A 21997-nucleotide genomic window follows, 5' to 3' on the forward strand; every position below is an offset into this window, starting at 1 on the left:
GCCAGATACCATGTGACTGGAAGAGTTGTGCAGTGACAACTGAAGAAAACAGAGAGGGCTCACTTGCATGAGCTGCCTAACCTGATTACGTTGGGTAGACATGCATGGCCAGGCCAATGCAGAAGGAGCCGTTGAGAGAGGAAAGGAATACAGCCACTCTGAAATTGGGCTGCATTAGACAAGGAAAGCATTGGCAATGGACGCATCAACTCCTCGCAGAGCTCATTGAATGACAATCACAGTTTTCACTCCAGGAAAGTTGAATGCAACAGTTCTGGTTGTTTTGCTTATTTGTTCTTACATAAATGTTCATTAGCACAGTGTCTGGCATATAGTTGAACCCTTACCATATTTATTAAGTGAATGAATTATTTAAAATTGTCATATCACTGAAATCTGTCTGAGAGTCACCATCAAATGTAAGATTATAGAAATCACAATTTCTGCTCACTATGATAAGGAGTTAGTTATGGATTCTAGAATAGCCTTTGAAACTGATCTCAAATTGTTTTACATTTAAGTTTTCAAAAATATTCATTCATAGATTTTTTTTAAGATATTTGTCTCCAATGTACATGATTTTTAATTTTTTTGAGGAAATACATAGATTTGAACTCAGAAACTTGGACATGATTTGAAAGTATTCTACCACTTGATCCATGCCTCCCACACTTACATAACATTTTTAAAGACTGAAAAGAATATGGGCACATAAATCTACATTCAACAAGTTCATAGTACTCAGAAGAGTTTTGATTATACACAACCAAGTAGCTTAGACCAAAATTATTAAAATGTCAATCATGGAAATTTCCAATTCATAATGTTCTTTCTGGGATCCTTATGAACACTAACATCCAGAAACTAATGCTTTAGGTACTGGCCATTTACTCTGCCTTCATCATGTCAATCCATTCTTAGGTAGTGAGTCTTAGTCCTTCATCTTTTAGGTTTACATTGAATTATCTTTGGGTGTCTCATTAAGCCTTTCTAAGCTGGGCCAATATTTGAGTATTTAGATCACTAAATATCAATACAGAAATACTAGAAATAGATTTATTTCAACAATGCTTACATTTTTGTGAAATCACTGGACATTTGTATCTGAAATAATGTATTTAAGGAAAACCTGTCCATGTGTGCTTGTCTGCACAGGGTTTTCGACATGCTAAGAGCTTGTGCTGTCCTGGAAAACAGAGAATTTCTATATATTTCCATTATATGTCTCATGACTTCTTCCTTTAACATCTGCCTCTCTAGAGAAGAAAAGCCCACATTCACATAAGAGGCTACCTCCTTAAGGTACTCTTTCGACTTCAAAAATAAATAAATGCATCTGCAGTCAGGTCTGCCACATATAAATGTCACAAGTTGGAGAATGCCGGGTGAATAATGTACATCATAATACTTGTTTCCATTTAAGTGTTTTGTGATACTGCTGTTTATCATCTTGCTCAGCTGTCGAAAATACTCATTTGAGAAGAAAAGCTTCTACATTGGTGTGAAACCAGGATGCCTTTTCTCTTCCGTTCCACAAAGCCTTGTCATTTGTCAGGCTGGTATATTTCTTACAGTTCCTTTCTTCTTCTAAGCTGCATTTTGGAGAAACTGCTTTCCAACCTTTGGCACCATGATCTCTAAGGAATGTGCAAAAGGTAAATTGTGAAGCTTGCTCAAATAAAGCCATGTTAGGTCATGATATGTTTTGAGAAGGGGGGGCACGGACAGTAGGGGAATATGTGTGCACACTGGTCCTGGGGCTTCAATTCAGGGCCTCATATTCTCATGGCTTTTTTGCTCAAGGCTGATGCTCTACCACTTGAGCTGTGCTTCTACTTTTGTCTTTGTGCTGGTTAATGGGAGATAAGAGTCTCAGGGACTTTCCTGTCCTGGCTGGTTTTAATTAGTTGAGATTATAAAGAAATAGGCAAATTAGGATTTTTTAAGTACCTTTATAACTGATTCTATTTTCTTATAATTCATAAGATAATAAGCTAACCGGGCACTGGTGGCTCGTGCCTGTAATCCTAACTACTGAAGAGGCTGAGATCTGGGGATCACAGTTCATAGCCAACCTGGGCAAGAAAGTCCATGAGACTATTTCCAGTTAACCACCAGAAAACTGTAAGTGGTACCGTGGCTCAAGTGGTAGAGTGCTAGCCTTGAGCTAAAGAGCTGAGGGACAGCATCAGGCCCAGAGTTCAAGCCCCACAACTGACAAAAATTTTTTAAAATAATAAGCTAAATCCTCATTCAGTGCCCAGAACATATATATATATATATATATATATATAAAATAGTTTTTAATATCAACCAAATCTCCATCAACCAAGTCTTCATTTGAGAGTTGCATTATGTCCAGTTGTCACTGATATATATGCAGGTGATTTTCTAATTATTTAACATTTTTTAAATTAAGAATTTAATTGATTGGAATTGGTGTAATTAATAGGAGTCAGCACATGCATAGCCAAATAGGTGTGTTTCCTTCTTACTGTTGGGTAGTATAAATAAACATCCAATTTGTCTATCTTCTGTAGAGTGTGCTTATGTCAAAGAGATTAAGCAAGGCGAAGGGATTTAGATGCTAGATGTTATCCCTATGTTTCCAGCTACAGGTTGAACTTGGGCTTTCAAATTAACATCAGTTCAATAGTTTTCCCTTCTTCAGCATTATTTGTGTCATCTTGGAGGAATTACATCCTTCCATGAGGTTCAATGACCTTGATGGGTAAAGCAATATGATAGGTAAATTAACAATTACTTCATCTGCTTTGGTAGGATGGAATTAATTGACATGCTTGGCATAATTCTTTATAGATGCCAAGTATAAAACAAACCTTACAGACTTGTTTCTGTACTCTTGAATTTTTATTAACCTGCTAGTCTGTCATATACACTTCAAAATGTGATGCTAATACCCTTGACACAGAAACAAGAGCATATATCAATGTGAAAGCCACAGACTTGGGGCCACTAGGAGCCTGAGACACCCATGACTCACTCAGTCTCCCTGTTCGAGGAGATTACTTGCCTCTGGAAAAGATGACTGTCTAGGTTTGGCAGGACAGAGAGGAGAAGACCTATTTATCCTGTTTCTGAACAACTCAACTTTTACCATAAAATACATATAGAGGGTCACTATGATATAAAGGCATACATCTCATTTGATTACGTGTATACCTGCTTAAACAATGTTTTGCTTTTTTAATTATAACCCCCAAGAACCCAAATGGAGCCTACAATGATCATTCATGTTGAAAGTATTAAAATGCTTGTATTTTGAAACTGCCTTCAAACTATGATCCACGAGCATCCTGTGTGCAACTGTTTTCATAGTTCCTTGGTCCCATCCACCCACCCCCCCCCCGCTCCCCTGGGAAGAGAGAAGAGGGGCCAGCAACAATTTTTCTCATCTTCTTGTCCTGGAAGCCTCTTTTACGCACATCTATGAACTAATCTTTTCACCTTGTGCACAATCAGCTGCTCCTCCCATACCTAATTCTCTTACTGATTTATATATATATATTTATATATATACATATATATGTATATATATTTATATATATATTCTCTTACTGATTTATATATAGAGAGAGAGAGAGAAAGAGAGAGAGAGAGAGAGAGAGAGAGATGACATATGATTCCACAGGGGCCTCTGTCCATCTTAGCAAGTCTACCCTCAAGAAGACACCACTGTCAGCATGAACTGTTTGGTAGCCTTCAGACACTGAGAAAGGAACTGTATTCTCTAGGTCTTCATTGGCCAGAAGTTCCTTTTCTGTGCACATAGAAGAGAATGTCACATGGGAATATTAAGCAGAGTGGACAGGCTCCCTACCAAGACCCATTCCCCTCATTCCATAGTCTGCATTCTTTATAACTTGGAAGTAGCCACACAGCCAAGGCCTATATTATTTTGCTACACCACTCATAACTTGCATGGCCATATGTCTAGTTATCTAGACCAGAAGAGATGTCTGCCTCTATTGGGCCAAGGATTTTAAGAAATGAAAGTTGCTTCTTCATCTTGCCTTCTCCTTTGCTAGCATAAGGCGAAGCAGGCCACAAAAGGAGATAAGTTTCCCTGATGACATGTAGGAGAGCCAGCAAGCGGCTCGGAACATCTACCTTGAAGAGGTTGTGTGAGCAAAACATAGATTTCTATACTGCTCGTTTCCTTAGATGTTTTCGGGTTTGTTTGTTACATGTTTGGCCTGTGCTAACTAGTATTGCAGCCCAAGCAACGGGCCTTGTTTCACACTATCTTACAATTACTAGTTCAATCAATTCTTCTTATAGCCGGCCGCTAGCCAATGGCACTGTCAATGTCATTAATCACTATTGAATCTAGCCTTAAATGCCTGACATGTTATTACCTGGCCGATTTGTATACCCTGGCCCTTGGGATGAGCTAATTCCCAATAAAATGCCAGAGCTGACCAACCTGGGAATTCACCCTCACTTGGGGCTTAAGAACTGAACTTCACTTTTGCCTTCATCTCGGTTTTGCTTCCAGGAATCTTATCACAGCCTTGATTTAGATCATTCTCTCAACACTCTCCTCTACCTCAAGCTCGGATTCCTTTTTGCCTTCTTTGCCCACTCCCATTTATATCTTAAGTCTTTTATACTTATCCTTGTGAACCTGACCATCTATGTTCTCAGGCTAGGTCCTTTGAGACCCTGTGACTTGTGCCCAGAACTTTGGTTGTAGGTAAGTGGTGGGAAAACTTCAGTTTTCATTCCTTGCCATCCTAATGCATACACTCAATATTCGTAGATCATACTAATCAGGGTCAAGCCCCTGAGAAGAGGACATGATTATATCAGTTAACCAACAAAAAGTCAGAAGTGGAAGCATGGTCCAAGTAATAGAGTATGATCCTTGAGAAAAATAAAAGCCAAGGGACAGCACAAGGCTGAGTTCAAGCCCCAGCACAAATGCACATGCATACACACACACACACACACACACACACACACACTTAAGAAGTATGTTTCTGGAAAATCTACCTGTTCAGACTTATGGACAAGTGGTAAATAATGGCAAACACATCATTCTGAGCAGATAAGACAGTATTGATAAGACTGTAGAAAATAGTACATTATACAGAGAAAATAGATGCTATTTAAGGGTTACTATTATGGTCCCTACTGTGGTTCCTTATGGTTTCATCTTCTATGACTCAGACCTGAAAATACTTTCAGCATCAATGCCTTCTATTTCTATTTCTTCCTCTTCCTCCTCTTCTTCCTCTTCCTCTTCCTCCTCCTCCTCCACTTCCTCTTCCCCCTTCAACATCTAGTAATGATGTCTCTTTGTTCTGGAGCTATTATAGACATTTACATTTATATACTTTTATTTATTGTTTTATAATTCCACTTTTTAGACCCTTTAACATTGAAAAAAGAATACTGAGATGAGAAAACCATTTTCTTTTAAGATGTGATCCAGAGAACAGGACAGAGAGGCTACACATCTTATTGAGTGCTACAGGTTTACCCAAGTATACACACGTTCCTATATTTGTATACATAATGAAATACATCTTCCTCTATCTCATATCTATATCCATCTCCTTGGTTACTACAAAGGACTCTATAAGCTGAGCATTGCAGTGCATCATGCCTGTAATCCCATGACTTGAAGAAGAATTTGAGGCCAGTTTGGCCTACATAGTAGTAGCCTGACCTGCACAATAAGATTTTATCCCAATAGGAAGATAGGAACAGATAGATAGATAGACAGACAGACAGACAGACAGACGAATCGTATTACCGACCTACTGACCCACCAACCTGGGAAACTGTTAACCAATGCAGACTTTCAGTCATCATCCTTAGACATCCTGAATCAGAAAATGCTCTAATGGCTCACACCTATAATCCTAGCTATACAGGAGGCTAAGATCTAAGGATCCCAGTTCAAAGACAGCCAGGGCCATGAAAATCTGTGAGAATCTAATTTCTGATAAACTACCAAAACTCCAGAAGTAAAACTGTGGCCCAACTGGTAAAGCTTTTAGCCTTGAGCCTAAGAAACTCAAGGACAAAACCCAAGCCCTGAGTTCAAACCCCAAGACAGACAGGAAAACAGTAATTCCTGGGATATTATGCATTAAAAGTCTGAATAGCTCTGATTGACTTCCTGCATCCTCATTGATATGACTCTCCTCATTGCTGTAGTTTTAAAGAAGGTTACAAGAAAGTTGGAGGCAGAGAAAATGGCAGAGTTGGGGACTGCAGGAGAGCAGTGTCTCTTGATAAGGCAAAGAGAAAGGATAGCCAGCCTCTAGCTTAGGACACATGAAACATAATGCATGCACTGGGTTCAAGAACGCAAGAAGTATCCATGTGCTTCAGGCTTTCACTTGTAATTCTGTCTATTCAGAAAAGTAAGATCCAGAGGTTAGTGATTCAAGGCATACATGGACAGAAATTCTCGAGATTCCATTTTCAAAATCATCAGTAAAGTGCTGGGCCAGAGGCATGGCTCAAGTTGTAGGGCATCAGCCAAGCAAACAGCAGGCTCTGAGCTCAAATCCTGGTACTTCCAAAGAGGTGGAAGAGGAAATGCATTGTCATCCTTGGAACTCATACTGTATGTAACTTTGAACATTGCTGTTCATTAGACAATTAGACTTCTCTATGTTCCATAAACTATCATCATTTTCTGGACCTGATGAAAGCATGGAAATAACAAATTGCAAGGGATAGAAAGAAAGAAAAATCATACAAATGCATTCTTGCATACAAGTTAAAGATGTACACAGGCTACCCCAAACTCCCATGGATCCAAGGACTTGGTATAAAACTCCCCAACAACAATGATGACTTTTCCTTCCCCTCCAATCATTAATAATGTGATTGTGTTTTAGATGTTCTCTCTGTCCTGACTTTGGCATGAGTATTTTTAGGTTTCAGTGACTCAGAGCATGACTTCATGCCATTCTCAAGATCTTGGCATTCACCCGAGGAAGAATTACAATATTTCTTCTGAAGGAATGAAGCAAACATGCCAGCTCTTATGAGAGTGGATTGAGTTTCGAATGACAAGTGCCAAAGGGAGTTCCCTTCCAAAACCAAGAGCACAAAACACAGTAACTCAGGACATCGGGGGCTGGCTTGATTCCTAAATTATTATAACAAAATGAGACTTGAACTACTGCCTAATTTCCTTCCAGGTGCCCTAATATTATTAAGCATTGCCATTACATGAATTTAAAAAATGTCCTTGACTTCAATTTTATGTTTCATATTTTTGACCTTTAGATACCTTTTCTAGTGTATATTCTATGACCATATTTAAAATTACAGAAAACATTTTTTAGAAATGTTTCATAACATTACTTGGGCAATTCGTAGCCAGTGAAAAATATCCATAGGTTATTGATGATTCATATACTTCATACTTGGATTTTGAAAAATTATTAAAAATTACGGCAAAGGATGAATGTGATTCTGAGCGAGGGAACATAAAGGTTTGAACTTCATGAAACCTCTTTCATTTTTATTTACACTAAGACACCTATATGTAGCTCTCTTTGGATATGTATCAAATTGCATAAAATTCTCTTTCTTTTCTCACTATAAAAATTAACAACACAGAATTGGAAGATCAAATTATTTTTTAAGAAAAATACTTCTGAAAAAAACAATATTAATATATTAAATGTCTTTTTTCACATATAGTTAAACAAGAATTTTACCTATGGGGGAAAATGTCAACATAAACAAAACATTTTCAGCCGGCGTGGGTAGCTCATGCCTGTAATCCTAGCTACTCAGGAGGCTGAGATCTGAGGATCATGGTTCAAAGCCAGCCCAGGCAGGAAAGACCGTGAGACTCTTGTCTCCAATAAACCACCAGAAAACCAGAAGTGGTGCTGTAGCTCAAGTGGTAGAGCGCTCGCCTTGAGCTGAAGAGCACAGGGACAGTGCCCAAGCCCAGAGTTTAAGCTCCATTTTCAAACAAACAAACAAACCCAACCTAGCTGCACTTGCCACCCCGCTTTAGATTTCAGTCTATGTGTTAGCATTTAACAGAATATCTTTTTCCTTACTGTTCAAGAATATTCCATTGGGTGAATATCTTCTGTTTCACATATTCTATATTTTATTCATTAATTGATGGGCATTTAGCATATTTCTATATTTTATTCATTAATTGATGGACAGTTAGTTTATTCTATATTTTTACTAATAGGGATACTGTTGCTCTGACATTTATGGATAAGGTTTTGTGAAGATGTACTTTCATTCTACTTGGCTATACATTGAGGAGTTATACTGGAATACTCAATATTCTGAAAGGTACTAGACTGTTTTATACACACACACACACACACACACACACACACACACACACACACACATATGTCTTATTAGTCCAAGGGAATTCTTGTTTTTCCACATACCATTTCTGATTACTGTAGTTTTAGTTATAGCTATTTTAGTGTGAAGCACTGTCTCCTTATTTTGTTGTTGGTGATGGTGGTATCTCATGGGCTTTTCTGTCTGGGGTTGGCTTTGAACTGCAATCCTTAAATCTCAGCAGCCTGAGTGGCTACGATTACAGATGTAAGTCACAGCTTCACTGTGCTTTTAACTTGCATTTTTTTCAAAGCCAAGCATCTTTTCACATGATAAGTGCTAATTTATATCCCTTGGAGACATATATATTCTGATTCTTTTTTCTATTTTAATTGGTCTATTGCCTTTTGTTATTGAACTACAGGATTGTTTTGTATTTACTAGGTGATCTCTGCTCAGATATATGCTTGATATTTATCTCTTCTATTCTTTGGGTTGTTTTTATTCTCCATTCTCTTGATGATAGCCTTTAAAACAAAACACAAATATTTTTAATTTTATGAGGTATAAGTCATCTCTTTCTTTCTTTTGTTAGGTCTTCCTGTCATATCTAAAAAGTAATTTTCTTCTAATAATTTCATGCTCTTAGTTCTTTGCTTCATGTTATCTTTTTATTATGTGGTATGAGGTAAGTGTCATTAATTTTTTTATTATATGATATGAGATCAGGGGTCAATGTCATTATTTTGCATGTGAATATGCAGTTGTCCCATAAGCATTTTTAAATTTTTATTTTATTGTAAAGATGTTGTCCAGAGGGGTGACAGTTACATGAGGAAGGCAATGAGGACATTTCTTATCAAGCATTGCTATCCCTTCCCTTGTTGTTCTCCCACTATCCCTTCCCTCCCCCACCTCCCTCACTCTACTAAATTGGCTTGGTATCAGTATCTGAGTGGAATTGAAAGGCAAGTAAAAGATAGCAAAGTTGGAAACGTACGGCAGATTTGTAAAGACAGTATATAAGAAGATAAATCAGATGTTACTAATCAATACATGAAAAGTATGATTTTCTGAGAAAATAGTCTCTTCACAGTACAAAAATAAAAGAATAGAATGGTGTTTCTAAATTTTCCTTCTGATCTTCAGTTTGTCAATTAAACATCGTGGGCCCTTATTAACTTACCTTGGTAACTCCAAAAATCTTAAATGCATATTTCATCTTAGTTTAGATTTTTCCTTATCTTGGAAAGCTGGAGAATTTCGTTTTTTCTTTTTTAAACTTTTTTGAGACAGAGTTTCACTAGGTAGCTCAGATTTTCCTCAATTTCTTTTCTTTTTTTTTGTGGGGGGGGGGGCCGGTCGTGGGGCCTGAACTCTGGGCCTGGGCGCTGTCCCTCAGCTCTTCAGCTCAAGGCTAGCGCTCTACCTCCTGAGCCACAGAGCCACTTCCGGCTTTTTTCTTTTTGCTTGTGTGGTGCTGAGGAATGGAACCCAGGGCCTCATGCATACAAGGCAAGGGCTCTACCACTGAGCCACCTTCCCAGCCCATTTTTCTCAATTTCATAGTCTTCCTTCTCCCATTTCCTTAAAGTACAGGCTTGGGAAAGCAGTTTCTAATATGTGTCAAAAGTTATTTGATACATATTATTTGACAAACATTATGTGATTTGAAATTATTTCACTTACATGATAATATAAAAAAGTTCTGTGTTTTGTGAACCTAGCCATTGTATTGTTTTATTGCTTAAAACAATAAGTATCTATTAAAAATTACTATGATGCCAGTTGCTGGTGGATTATGCCTATAATCCCAGCTAATCAGCAGGCTGAAATCTGTGGATGGTGCTTTGAAGCAGACAAATCCAAGAGTCCCTTATCATCAATTAACCAGCATCAAGTCAGAGTTGGAGGTGGAGTTCAAGTAGTGGAGCACTGGTTGTGAGCAAAACAACCAAGAGAAAACACAGGGCCCTGAGTTCAGGACCTCTTACTGGTACAGGAGTGGTACTTACATGTGCATGCATGCACGTGTGTGCACACACAAACACACCCAACATACACAGACAAAGGTCAATAGAGTCATTGAGTAGATTTGTTACCTATCTTTACTTAGTAATATGATCAGATCAGGCATAATTTTATCTAAAGATACTCCACTTACATATGGGCATCTGCTTTGGTTTGAGGTGAATCCATGTACTCAGGTTGGTTAGAATCTGTATTTGTATAAGTCAGACATAAAGATTTGTGGTGCAGTAATAAAATTGTTTTAAAATAATCAAAATTTATTGCACTTTCAGAAGAAGCTGCAAGCTGGAAGGAGAAATTTCAAAGCAGCGCTGTCATCACTTTGATTTGGATTTCCATAGAAGTGTCTTGTCATATTAGCTTGAATGGAATTCCACGAATAGTGTTCTCATTTATTAATCATTTATTACTATAGCTTAGCAAAGAATCTAAGACCAGTATGCAACATATTTCTCAGATTGCTTTGGACCACCATTCTCCCAAGTTTTTGACATTGGTAAAATTAAAACTAAAATGAGTCTTTGTCATATGCTAAGGGCCACCTACCTAGTACTTATCTTGGGCTCATAATGAACATTGCACAGGGTCCCCTATAACTTGACCTCTCTCTTTGAAATGCAAAGACATACACAGGGCTTCCTAGGAAATAATAGTCCTGGATTCCACTGGGAGAATGTTTCCCAAACTCATCTCTGGCTGAGACAGTAATCCTTTACTTTCAAAATGGAGAACTCACCTTCTCACAGAGAAGGCTTCCGTGCCTCGTGCCTGTTTTGTCACAATTGCAGGATTTGCAAACATCCCTGGCTGACAGATCTGCACCAGACTCTCGGTAAAAGTAATCCTTGCACAACTCGCAGTTCTTTCCTGGGTTGGGGAAAAGGTTATGCATTATGACTTCCAATTCATTAAAATCAGTCGCATAATTCAAAGTTAAAGACTGTATTCCTTGGAGGGAATTCTATAATTTTCAGGACGTCCATTTTAATGCACCTTTCATCTCTACCTGCCAATTTAGTGATCCAGAGCATATGAAACAATGAACCTGTTACAAACTATGCTTTACTTCATTAAACTCCCATCTGTTATCCAATACCTCACTTCTTAAAAATCTAGGCTTTGTGGGGGCCATACTTTTTTTTTAAAAGAAGACTTTATTTCTAAACTTTAAAACCTTTGTTTCTATGACCAGTTCATTTAATCTAAAGAAAAATACTGTACAGGTGATAGATGATATTTACAGAGTTGAAAATAAGCCTATACATTATATTAGAAATGGTTTATTTTCTGAAATAAATCTTGAAAAATTGGAGGTCTTAAATACCATGGATTATTCTAGAGTAAATATGGTTAAAAAGAAAAAGCTTCTGTTTGTGGCCATTATTTCTCATTTCAAATTTCAAATTAGGAATTAATTATATTTAGATATGCTAAATAGGTTTTATATTAAATATTAGAGTAGCTTGACATGTTGATACATTAGGTAATTCCAAAAGTTTAGAATTTATCAATTGAAATTTTTCTCCTGCTATTTAATACAAGAAGAAATTCACAAGGAGTTTCTAAAATAAATGAGTAGTTTATAAGACCACAGAACTAAGCTGCAGTAACACCCAAAATGTCCATTTTTTATGTTCAGATAATATGCAATCGTTTCAAATGTTACTGGAATTAGACCAATATTAATTAAGTAGGGAAATAATCAAATGAACATTCACATTCTGATTGATATTAGGTAGGGATTAGTGAATAAATAGAATTTTAGCATTCCTGGAATATTTCCATTTATATATGTTGGGGATTGTTCATCTCTACCTCAAATCTGGAAATCTCTCCAAAATTTATCATTCAAAGTATATTAAAAGATTACCATGTTGCAAATCATGTGCTAAATGTTGAAGAATACAGTAGTAAAACATGTAAAAAAAATTGCTTGCATAGTAAAAAATTACTTGCATCTCTCCCACAGACCTTCATTCAGTCTGATGGTTAATTAGACAATCATAGGAATTAATATACATCTGTGAGCTACAGTCAATATAAAATGCCACTAAAGTATATGGATGATTTTGACCTTTGTTGTGGCACCACAAAGGGATTTCCTAGAATAAAAGGACTTCAAATTTATGTCTCTAGCGGTGCACTCATTTATCCCATCTCTTTTGGAAGCTCATGGTTATCTTACCCCAAACAGAGCTTGATCTCTTCTCCCTGAGCTTGAACTTCTTTGGTCTCTCAACTCAATGACCACACTGTTCAAGCTGGAATGTCAGGCAACTGTCTGTCTCTGTTCTTCCTCTGTGCCCCACCCCCCTCCACCCAGCCTATCCCTGCTTCCCAAGTGCTCTCAATTTTTCATCCTAAGTAATCCTTTGTTACACTTCACTTGACCTATCTAGGCTACTTTACATGTGGCTTGGCATTCTTTCTCACCTGAACTATCATTCTTGACTTCAAATCCATTCTCTACAATTAAATGAAATTCTGAAAAACACAAATCTATTTACATCCTTTCAATACATAAAAATCTTGACTGTCATCTCATAGGCCAGTGTCAAAAGGCATGTTTGCCTTTTCCACCATTCATTTGCTGGCCCCTAGCCACATGTCCCATTTGATCTTTCCAGGTGTCCTGTATCTCACTTCCATTTTCCTTACTAAATAATTTCTATACTGAGCAGATTCTATACTCTTGCCCGTCATGGTGATCATCATACACCATGACTCATCTACCTGTCCTATTACACAATAATTCAGAGACAAGAAATTTCATTTTCTCATTCCTCTTTATATCTCCTATACATAACCACCTTCTTATGATACTTTAAGTCATCAGAAATTAATGAATTAATTCCTGCTTCAGAAGAACATTTTCAGAGGCACAAGACTTGGCCATTATATTTTGCAAACTCAAATGTTGCCCATTTCTCCTTGTAACACAGTGTCCTCCAGAAAACAATAGCATGTAGCAACTACTCAAATATCCTAGGATTTTGTTTGTAAGCTAATGGTTGTAGTATAGGTCTTTGCAATATTCTGACTTTAATTAGTGGTTAAAAAAAAAAAGTAAACCCAGTTGAGATACCAAATCTGAATGAATGTAAATATTTTCATAGAGAAACCAGATATAAGGAAATGTACTCTTTGCCTGACTTATATAACTGTAAACTCCTCTGTTTTTTGGCATTTTCAAATATAAATAATTTTAAAAAGAATATAGCTATAGATATATTCCTTAAATATATTTATTCTATGGTAATAATATATCAATGTCTTTAAATATATATATTCTATGCTAATATATCAATGTTCTATAGACTATTATATGTACTATAATAGAGAGGACACTGATATATTAGTTATAATTAATGTCATAATTTATAATCAATATACTATATTCCTATTTTAGCATATACACTGCCAAAGTGAGCATAATATGCTATATTAATTGTTAATGTTGCTCTATTGTTTTCATATTATATATGCTAATCAATACTACATAACTTTGCATATCATATATTCATATACATAATACATTCATGTAATATATTCATATATGCTTATATATGTATAATCACATAAATATAATGTATATGAAGGAAGGGGAGGGTGACATATGTGATATATACATATTATATATATTTTATTTTATTTTATTTTTTTGTCAGTCGTGGGGCCTGAACTCTGGGCCTGTGTACTGTCCCTCAGCTCTTCAGCTCAAGGCTAGCACTCTACTACTTGAGCCACAGTGCCACTTCTGGCTTTTTCTGCTTATGTGGTACTAAGGAATCGAACCCAGGGCCTCATGCATGTAAGGCAAGCACTCCATCACTGAGCCACCTTCCCAGTCCCATATACTTTTTAAACTAAGTTTTTACTGCTTTGCTTAACTACATTTGTGGTTTGGTCAAAATAGTATGAGTAATGTCAAGCTATTTACGCGCGCGTGTGTGTGTGTGTGTGTGTGTGTGTGTGCGTGCTGGTACTGGGGCTTGAACTCAGGCACAGAGCACTGTTTTAGCATTTTTGTTCAAAGGCTGGTACTCTACCACTTAAGCCACAGCTCCACTTTCGGCACTTTGATGGCTAATTAGAGATACTAGTCTCATGGACTTTGCTGTGCAGGTTGATTCAGACCACAATCCTAGGAACTCAGCCAAAAATCCAGAACAAAAACAAAGAAACAGAAACACTTTTTAAGCCATTGGATATAGATGAGGAGCAGAGCATTATCTCTGAAATCTGCGTAATTATTGAAATTAGGAAGGTGAGGCAAAGCAGTTTCAGTTCTCAAACTAAATGCTTAAAAGTTGGTTCGAGAACGACAGAACAGGGGGACAGGCCTGGAAATCCCCTGCACCTGGAGCCCCAGGGAGGTGTCCAGGGGCCTTCCTGGCTGATGACCTCTAGTTGTGGTGACCTTTACCTGAGGTGTTGTCTTGGCAGTCATCACACACTCCGCCTCCGCCCTTCTCATGCTCAGAAGGAAATGGGTCAACAGAAGCATCGTAGTGGCAGCTGCGGGCATGGCCGTGGCAAAGGCAAGGTCTGCAGGGGAAAGCCTGGGCTTTGTTCCCTCTGCGGAAGGGCTTGTCATTGTAGAGGGGCAAGCAGCGGTCACACTGGAATAAGACAGCAGTAGCAGCATAAATGCAACGCTGTAGGCTTTGCGTTTGTATCCCACCCACTGTCCTGAAATGCCACGCTGAGAGCCACGAAGCAAAAACCAGCCAGCATGTTATTCTGAAAAATAAAACTAGAGGAAAGTCCTAACTCTTGCCATGAGTTCGATTTTTTTCCATGGCCTTCACAAACAAGTCAAAATACCCAAGACTCTCGATCCCAGTCATAATTGTAAAGGACAGTGAACAATCGTGAAACTGGTAACAGTTTAGAACTCTAGAGTTGAAGATATCACAAACTTGTAAAACGAAGTTGTTAGATTTCTGTCCCTTTTATCTGTCCCTTCTATACCTTATTCTATCAAACAGGTACATGTTCCCTATGTTTTAGGGAGTTGTTATATCTGGTACCTAAGTTTAGAAATCAGCTTTGAACATTTGAACTCATGTGCTTACCACATTGGAAAATATCTCCAAAAATTAATTTCTCTAATGTAACCATTTTGCTCCAGAATATCTACACATATGGATTGCATCCCAATTATTTTCCCCCCATATGGTAAGTTTTCCTTCAGTAAGTTGCTCAGTCTCCCAAACAGCAGTGATTGAATGTATTTCTTATAACACCTGTGTGCACAATTTGTGTTTCATTCTCGGTATTTTTATACTTCACAATCCTTTCATTTTTGTCAGCTGATCCCATTCTCATGTTTATAAGGCATTATATGGGTTTACCAGTACCAAGACAATAGCAGTATTCACATATTTTATGCTATTACAAATTAACAGTATCCACATACTTCTATGTGAATAAACTGAATAGAAAAAATGTACAGTGGCCAATCATCCATAGGCTTTAAAAAGAAGAGATGTGACAAAGATTTAGTTGAAAATTTAAATTTATCCATCTATCTACCTATCTTTATTTATCTTCATCTTATTGGACAGGATTTTGTGCATAATGTTTATTTGATATGGCAATGAAGGCATCTTTAACTTCAAAGGAAATGTCTTTAATAATACAACATTTACAATGTTGACTATTGATTTCAGGTAGATAAATTTTATCAAAGAATAAATACTTATTAAAAACCCATAATTTAAAAAATAAGATATGCATTGTATGTTTCATTGAGTATTCTGATTCAATTAATTGACCTCTTTCAAATGTATGCTTGCACTCTTAAGATAAATCCAATATCTTTTCTTTTTTATTGTAAAGATACTGTACAGAGGGGTTACAGTTACATGAGTAAGGTAATGAGCACATTTCCTATGGAGCATTGTTACCCTCTCCTTTGTTTTACCCTAGTTCCTCCCTAATGCTTCCCTCCCTCCTCCCCAAAGTTGTAAAGTTCATTTTCAACATAGTGTCCTGTACATCTCATTGTTACAATGGATCAACCTGTATTCTTATTTCAGCATTTTGTTATCTCCCTTCCCCTCCTCAAATTAGAAAAATGTATATACAAGATGCAGGGCACCAGAATCAAATACAGTGACAACAGAGTTGTACCATGGGGAAAGAACATACAAAAGAAACAAAAAAAATCACATAGTACATTATAAGTACATTAAAACAACAGCAAAAAAAAAAAACTCGTGTCCCTATCTTGGGGTTCATTTCACTTAGCATCATCTTCCATGGTGATATGTACATATCTGTTGACCTTTTCTGCTTATCTGGTAAGATTATCCTAGACGTATACTAGTTATTGCAAATAAGGGAAACCATGGGAACCTGTTTCTTTGGGTCTGGCTTACTTCACTTAATATAATTTTTCCAAGTCTTTGCATTTCCTAACAAATGGGGCAGTGTCATTATCTTTACTGGTATATACAGCCAATTACTAATGCTGTTGCTTACTGACTTTAAAAAAGGCCACAGAGAAAGGTAGCATAAGATACACAGATTTAATGTGTTAGACCTTATATTATGTACTTATTTCCCATCGGTGGGATGAAGGTACTGTGGTTTATATACATAATGGAATTTTATTCAACTATAAAAAGAATAAAATCTCATCACTTACAGCAACTTGGTAGGACTTTATATTAATTCAAATGAACCAGGCCCAGAAAGCCAAATGTCCTATGTTCTTACCAGTATGTACAAGCTGAAAAAGTGATCTCATGGAAGTAGAGAGTAGAATAATGGTTACCAGTGGCTGGAGAGGACTGGTGTGGTGGGATGGACAGAGGATAGTTAATGGAATCAGCAGTATCTTCTTATGAGTCTAATGCTTTGTTATAAAAACCAAAAGTAGTCTGAACTTTGCTGACAATTGTATACTTCAAATACTGAGCAGAGAGAATTTTGAACATTCACAATGCAAAGAAATACTAAATGTTGAGGGAATGGAGATCATGAGTGCCCAGATGTGATTATGACACATTGAATACATATATTGAAATAGTATACTATGCCCAACAAATAGGCACAATAACTGTGTGCTAATAAAAGTATAAAAAATGAAATAGGTTATTTAACTGATTACTCTAGGACATAGATACTATTATAATATCCCTTACCTGATCTCTGTTATTTGATATGTTAGGTCTATATTCTGATATCATAACTGACATTGTTTTAAAGCCTATTTTTCGCAACTAATAACCCAGAGGTAATAACATCAGTTTGATAAAGTTGTTTTGAAAACCAGCCACTTATCAGAGTGCATATCACATCAGTGGGTGAATATTATCTACTCATTTGATGAGCTTTACATTAACCACTGAGAATTTGAGAGATTGTAGATCACAAACATTGTCATTGGATCATGAGACCTGGAATTTACTTCCATGCTTCACAGTATCTTCATCTATAAAAGGAAGACCATTCATTGTCTTGCATATGATTAAAGATAGTCTTAGGCTACATGATAATCTTTTGACACAATGTCAAACAAATCCCAAAGTTGTACGCTGGAAGAGGAAAAAAGAGGAGAAGAAGGATAAAGTTTCAATGAGGATGTTATCAAATTTGAGTATCACTAGCAGTATGAATGTAATGTAGTTATGTAACACATTGTCTATAACCGTGTATAGAGAGTAATTATAAATGTGCAGATCCATCTTCTCCTTTAGAAGTAGTACACATAGAAGATCAAGACTATGCAGAGAATGATGAGTTATATTGACTAAGATACATTGTACTCATTGTATGTTTATTATGTGCATATATATTTAAAATATATAGCTGGTTACTGGTGGCTCATGTCTGTAATCCTAGCTACTCAGGAAGCTGATATCTGAGGATTGTGGTTCAACACCACCACAGACAGAAAAGTCCATGACAATCTTATCTCCAATAAACTACTCAGAAAAAAAAGCCAGAAGTGGTGCTATGACCCAAGTGGTAGAGTGCTAGCTTTGAGCCCAAAGAGGTTCAGGAACAGTATCCAGGCCCTGAGTTTAAGCCTGAGGACTGGCAAAAAAAAAAAGTGTGTGTGTGTGTGTGTGTGTGTGTGCATGAATGTGTAGCCAGTTTTATGTATACATTTATAATTACATATGTATATATTTAAAATGTATATAAGTTGCAGTCTTTATATATGTATGCATATATATGTATACATAAAGGCTGGTTGCTTTTATCATCTATAGCTATAACTACAGAGAAAGGCTTATCTACACTTGTCTTAGGAGCCATCATATATTTTTAGGATAAAACAATAACTTCTTTTTGGATCTCTAAGTATGGAGTAGATCAATCTACTTCGAAAAATGGAAGAATACATGGAAAACACATTTTCTGACTCCTTAAAGTTACTGTCCCCAGGTCACATGGTCCGGCAGTCATCCTCATTCTCATCATTGTTAAACCTATAACTTTGACAAAAGGACACATTTTATTATAAGACAGTGACATGCCTATTTTTTTAAATCTTCCTTTTATTTGTTATTGTTGTTTTTATTGCTTCCCTTCCAAATATATTCTTCTGGAAGAAATTGCCTGCTCGATGGTGGTGGTTTTATTTTACGAACTGTGCTTTTTTTGAGTGGAAGTTGATGGAAGTCAGACCCAGTGGCCTGTCTCATGGATTACAGGTACAGCTTGTCTTCTACATAGCAACCGCTGGCTGTTTGAATTTGGGATTTTTGCTTATACCACTTAGTGGAGCAAATCCAGAAAAGCATTCTTCTAAGGAACTATCTTGGTTTATTACTTTTGATGGGAAAACTTGGTCACTTGAGATTTTATCATTATGGTCATGCTAAAAACCAGGATCAAGGAGCTCTGTTGTAGAGAAGACTGGACTAAATGCTGCATTGACACAATCCTAGTGCCCTTAAAAATGATAAGCAAAGAGGTATTTACTGATAACTTACATGAATAGTTTTGATTCTCCAATTGTGGGTTATTGGGAATGACTAGAGTTCATTTGCAAATAATTGTAAAGATAAATGTGGGCAACATGGTATGCTTTCTGAAGAAACTAACTATTCGAGTACAACGGAAATAGGAATTTGTAAGAAAAACCAGTGCATATGCTCCCCAGAAGAGGGTAGAAGCAGTATGTGCACATTTCACAGGACCCAGAAATGCTTTTAAAACTACCTACAAAAGATGTGTTCATTAATGACGTGCATGTATTATTAAAGTAAAAAATATCTTCAGTGTCCCCCAAATAAGTCAATGGTTAAAAAGTTTATATCTTAAGAAATATTATGGAAATATTTCTAAACATATCGGAGTACAGTTTGAATTTAAAACCAAGTTAAAAAAAAAACCCGGAGCATTTGAGTATTGTCCTGTTTTTAGATAACAATGAATTCCTCTGTAGATACAGAAATAAAACCTTAAGAAGATAGAGACAGATGATATAGATTTATCTACAAAAAGAAAAATAAGTTTTGAAAGTGTGTAAACCAAAAACATTTTTACAATGTTATCTGTTGGTGGTAGAGTTACAGATAACTTTTAATGTTTAAAACTTCATTTTTCCCCACAGTGGACATTTATGACTAATGCATTAAAATGAAGACAAATAAAATGCATGGATGGTTACAAGAAGATTATATATCATTAGGTTATTGGCATGTGTCATTTCACTAAGAAATGCTAAGAATAGTAAAATGTTTCAGCCTTAAATCACATACTGATGTGATCAAAAACTAACCAAATAAAAATTATTTTCTTTTCAAGTACAATGTAGGCTGAGTTAATACATTAACAATACAAAGAATATTTGTGTCTTGGTACCAGGACTTGAACTTAGGGCCTGGGTGATATCCTTTAGCTTTTTCGCTCAAGGCTGGTAATCTGTCCCTTGAGCCTCAGCTCCACTTCTGTCTTTTGGTGGTTAAGTGGAGATGCTATCTCATGAAATTCCTTCCAGGATGGTTTTTAACTGGGATCCTGAGTAGCTAGGATGATAGGTGTGAGCCACCAGCACCCAACAAAAATATGTGGTTTTTTTAATATGATTTTTTTCAAAACAGCAAGATTATGTAAAAGCACTATTTGTGAGGGATGACTACTTGAAATTTGTCTCAAAAAAATATAAAAGCAAAACACTGAGTCCATTTTGTATATATTTTGATCTTTGATCCTAAAGATGATTTCCAGCTGTTACCCATTTGTGTTATCTACAAAACAGATTAAAAAAAGAAAATGTCTTAGTCAATATTCAACTGAAAAGTTTCCTACAAACTACTAAATTTTAGTGCCATAATTATGATTCTTCAAATTTCTTTCAGAGAAATGAAAAACAAGGAGCCTATGATTGGAAACTTGGATGAATAATAATTGCCAATTGTGAGTATTACTGACTAAATTTTTGAATTTTTCTCTATTGTTTCTATCTGCTATGTTAAGGTCTCATTTAAAATATACAAAATAGGAATACTCTATATTTTGTGCAGCTTCTGAAGCACATGATTTTCTCTTTAATGTTTGCCCATCTCCAGCTGGTCATTTGTCACATTTAATTATGTTTCAGAATGTTCTTGCAGCCACTGAATTTCTCCTGATATTTCTTGGGATGCTTAAAGTACAAAATTGGACAATGTCTGTATCAGGGTCAAGGACCTTGGTCACTGATTTATTTAACTGCTTTCATTTTGATAGCTTCTAAAAGGCTACTAAGCTACTCCACTAAGTTGTAGCCAAGTACTTTGACAAGTTCAGGTAGGAAAAAATTCATAGAATAATCATTGGATATAGAAGACACTGATGAAATTTATTTTACATTATATTATCTTAATATCCAATGACATTTTTCCCTTCTGGATCATTAAGCTGGAATATAGAGTTCTTTTGTTACTATTTCAAACTAGCAAAGATAATCTTTCAAAGATAATCCACAGGCCCCAAAGCAGTTCTTATCAATTTTATTTCTAGCGGTTTAAAATTTGAGCAGTTGTTTCTTCATGCCCTAAAATGTGCAGAGAACGTACACATTTATAAAGGAAAATGGGGAGTAATTTAGCAATAGGAGTCAATCATTTATTCAGTCACTTATCCAAGCATCTTAAATACCTATTATGTATCTTTGAAAGAAGGAAGAAAATGCCTGCTTAGTCAAAGCAACATATAGCCAATAGGAATTTCGGAAGCCCAGGAAAGGATCTTCTGCAAAATGTGTACAGAAGAATTCTTTATATTCAAAAGACTCAGTGCCTTTGAGTTCATAATGATGACTCACAATTATCAAAACCGACTGAACTTGTGCTTACCCTCTAGAGGTAAAGGAAATAGGAAAGTTCAGAATCCATTTTGAATGGTTTCAAAACTTTTGATTAACATATTCTTGGGTGTGCCATTTTAAAAGTCCCATCTGAAAATTTTGCAAGACTTCTTCAACAGTGGCAAGCAAATGAAATATTTTTATTTATTAAAACTGCCAGATTTCATATGGACTAAAATTTCTGTAGTGCAAAATACAACTAGGACACAGAAATGGTGGGACCAAGGGTGAACCAATTCAGCAGTGCTACTCACTAGACACTACGTTGGAGATGAACTATGCGACTTGTGTGGGAGGGTCCAGGAAGGGAAAGACAGGGAGAAAATGAGGGAAGGG

At 36.4% G+C, this 21997-nt stretch overlaps 1 protein-coding gene across 1 annotated transcript in view; it reads right to left on the minus strand.

Annotated features, from left to right (window-relative positions):
- Nucleotides 1–21997, minus strand: part of Ush2a (Usher syndrome 2A (autosomal recessive, mild)) — a 640567-nt gene that overhangs the window by 533642 nt on the left and 84928 nt on the right. Inside the window, exons 9-10 of the mRNA XM_013015154.1 lie at nt 14774–14969; nt 11084–11214 (exon numbers count right to left, since the gene is read on the minus strand). Of these exons, the coding sequence (XP_012870608.1) occupies nt 11084–11214; nt 14774–14969 (327 nt within the window). The remainder of the gene's footprint in view (nt 1–11083; nt 11215–14773; nt 14970–21997) is intronic.

The sequence above is a fragment of the Dipodomys ordii genome, unplaced genomic scaffold (genome assembly GCF_000151885.1).
Source record: "Dipodomys ordii isolate 6190 unplaced genomic scaffold, Dord_2.0 Scaffold26, whole genome shotgun sequence".
NCBI lineage: Eukaryota > Metazoa > Chordata > Mammalia > Rodentia > Heteromyidae > Dipodomys > Dipodomys ordii.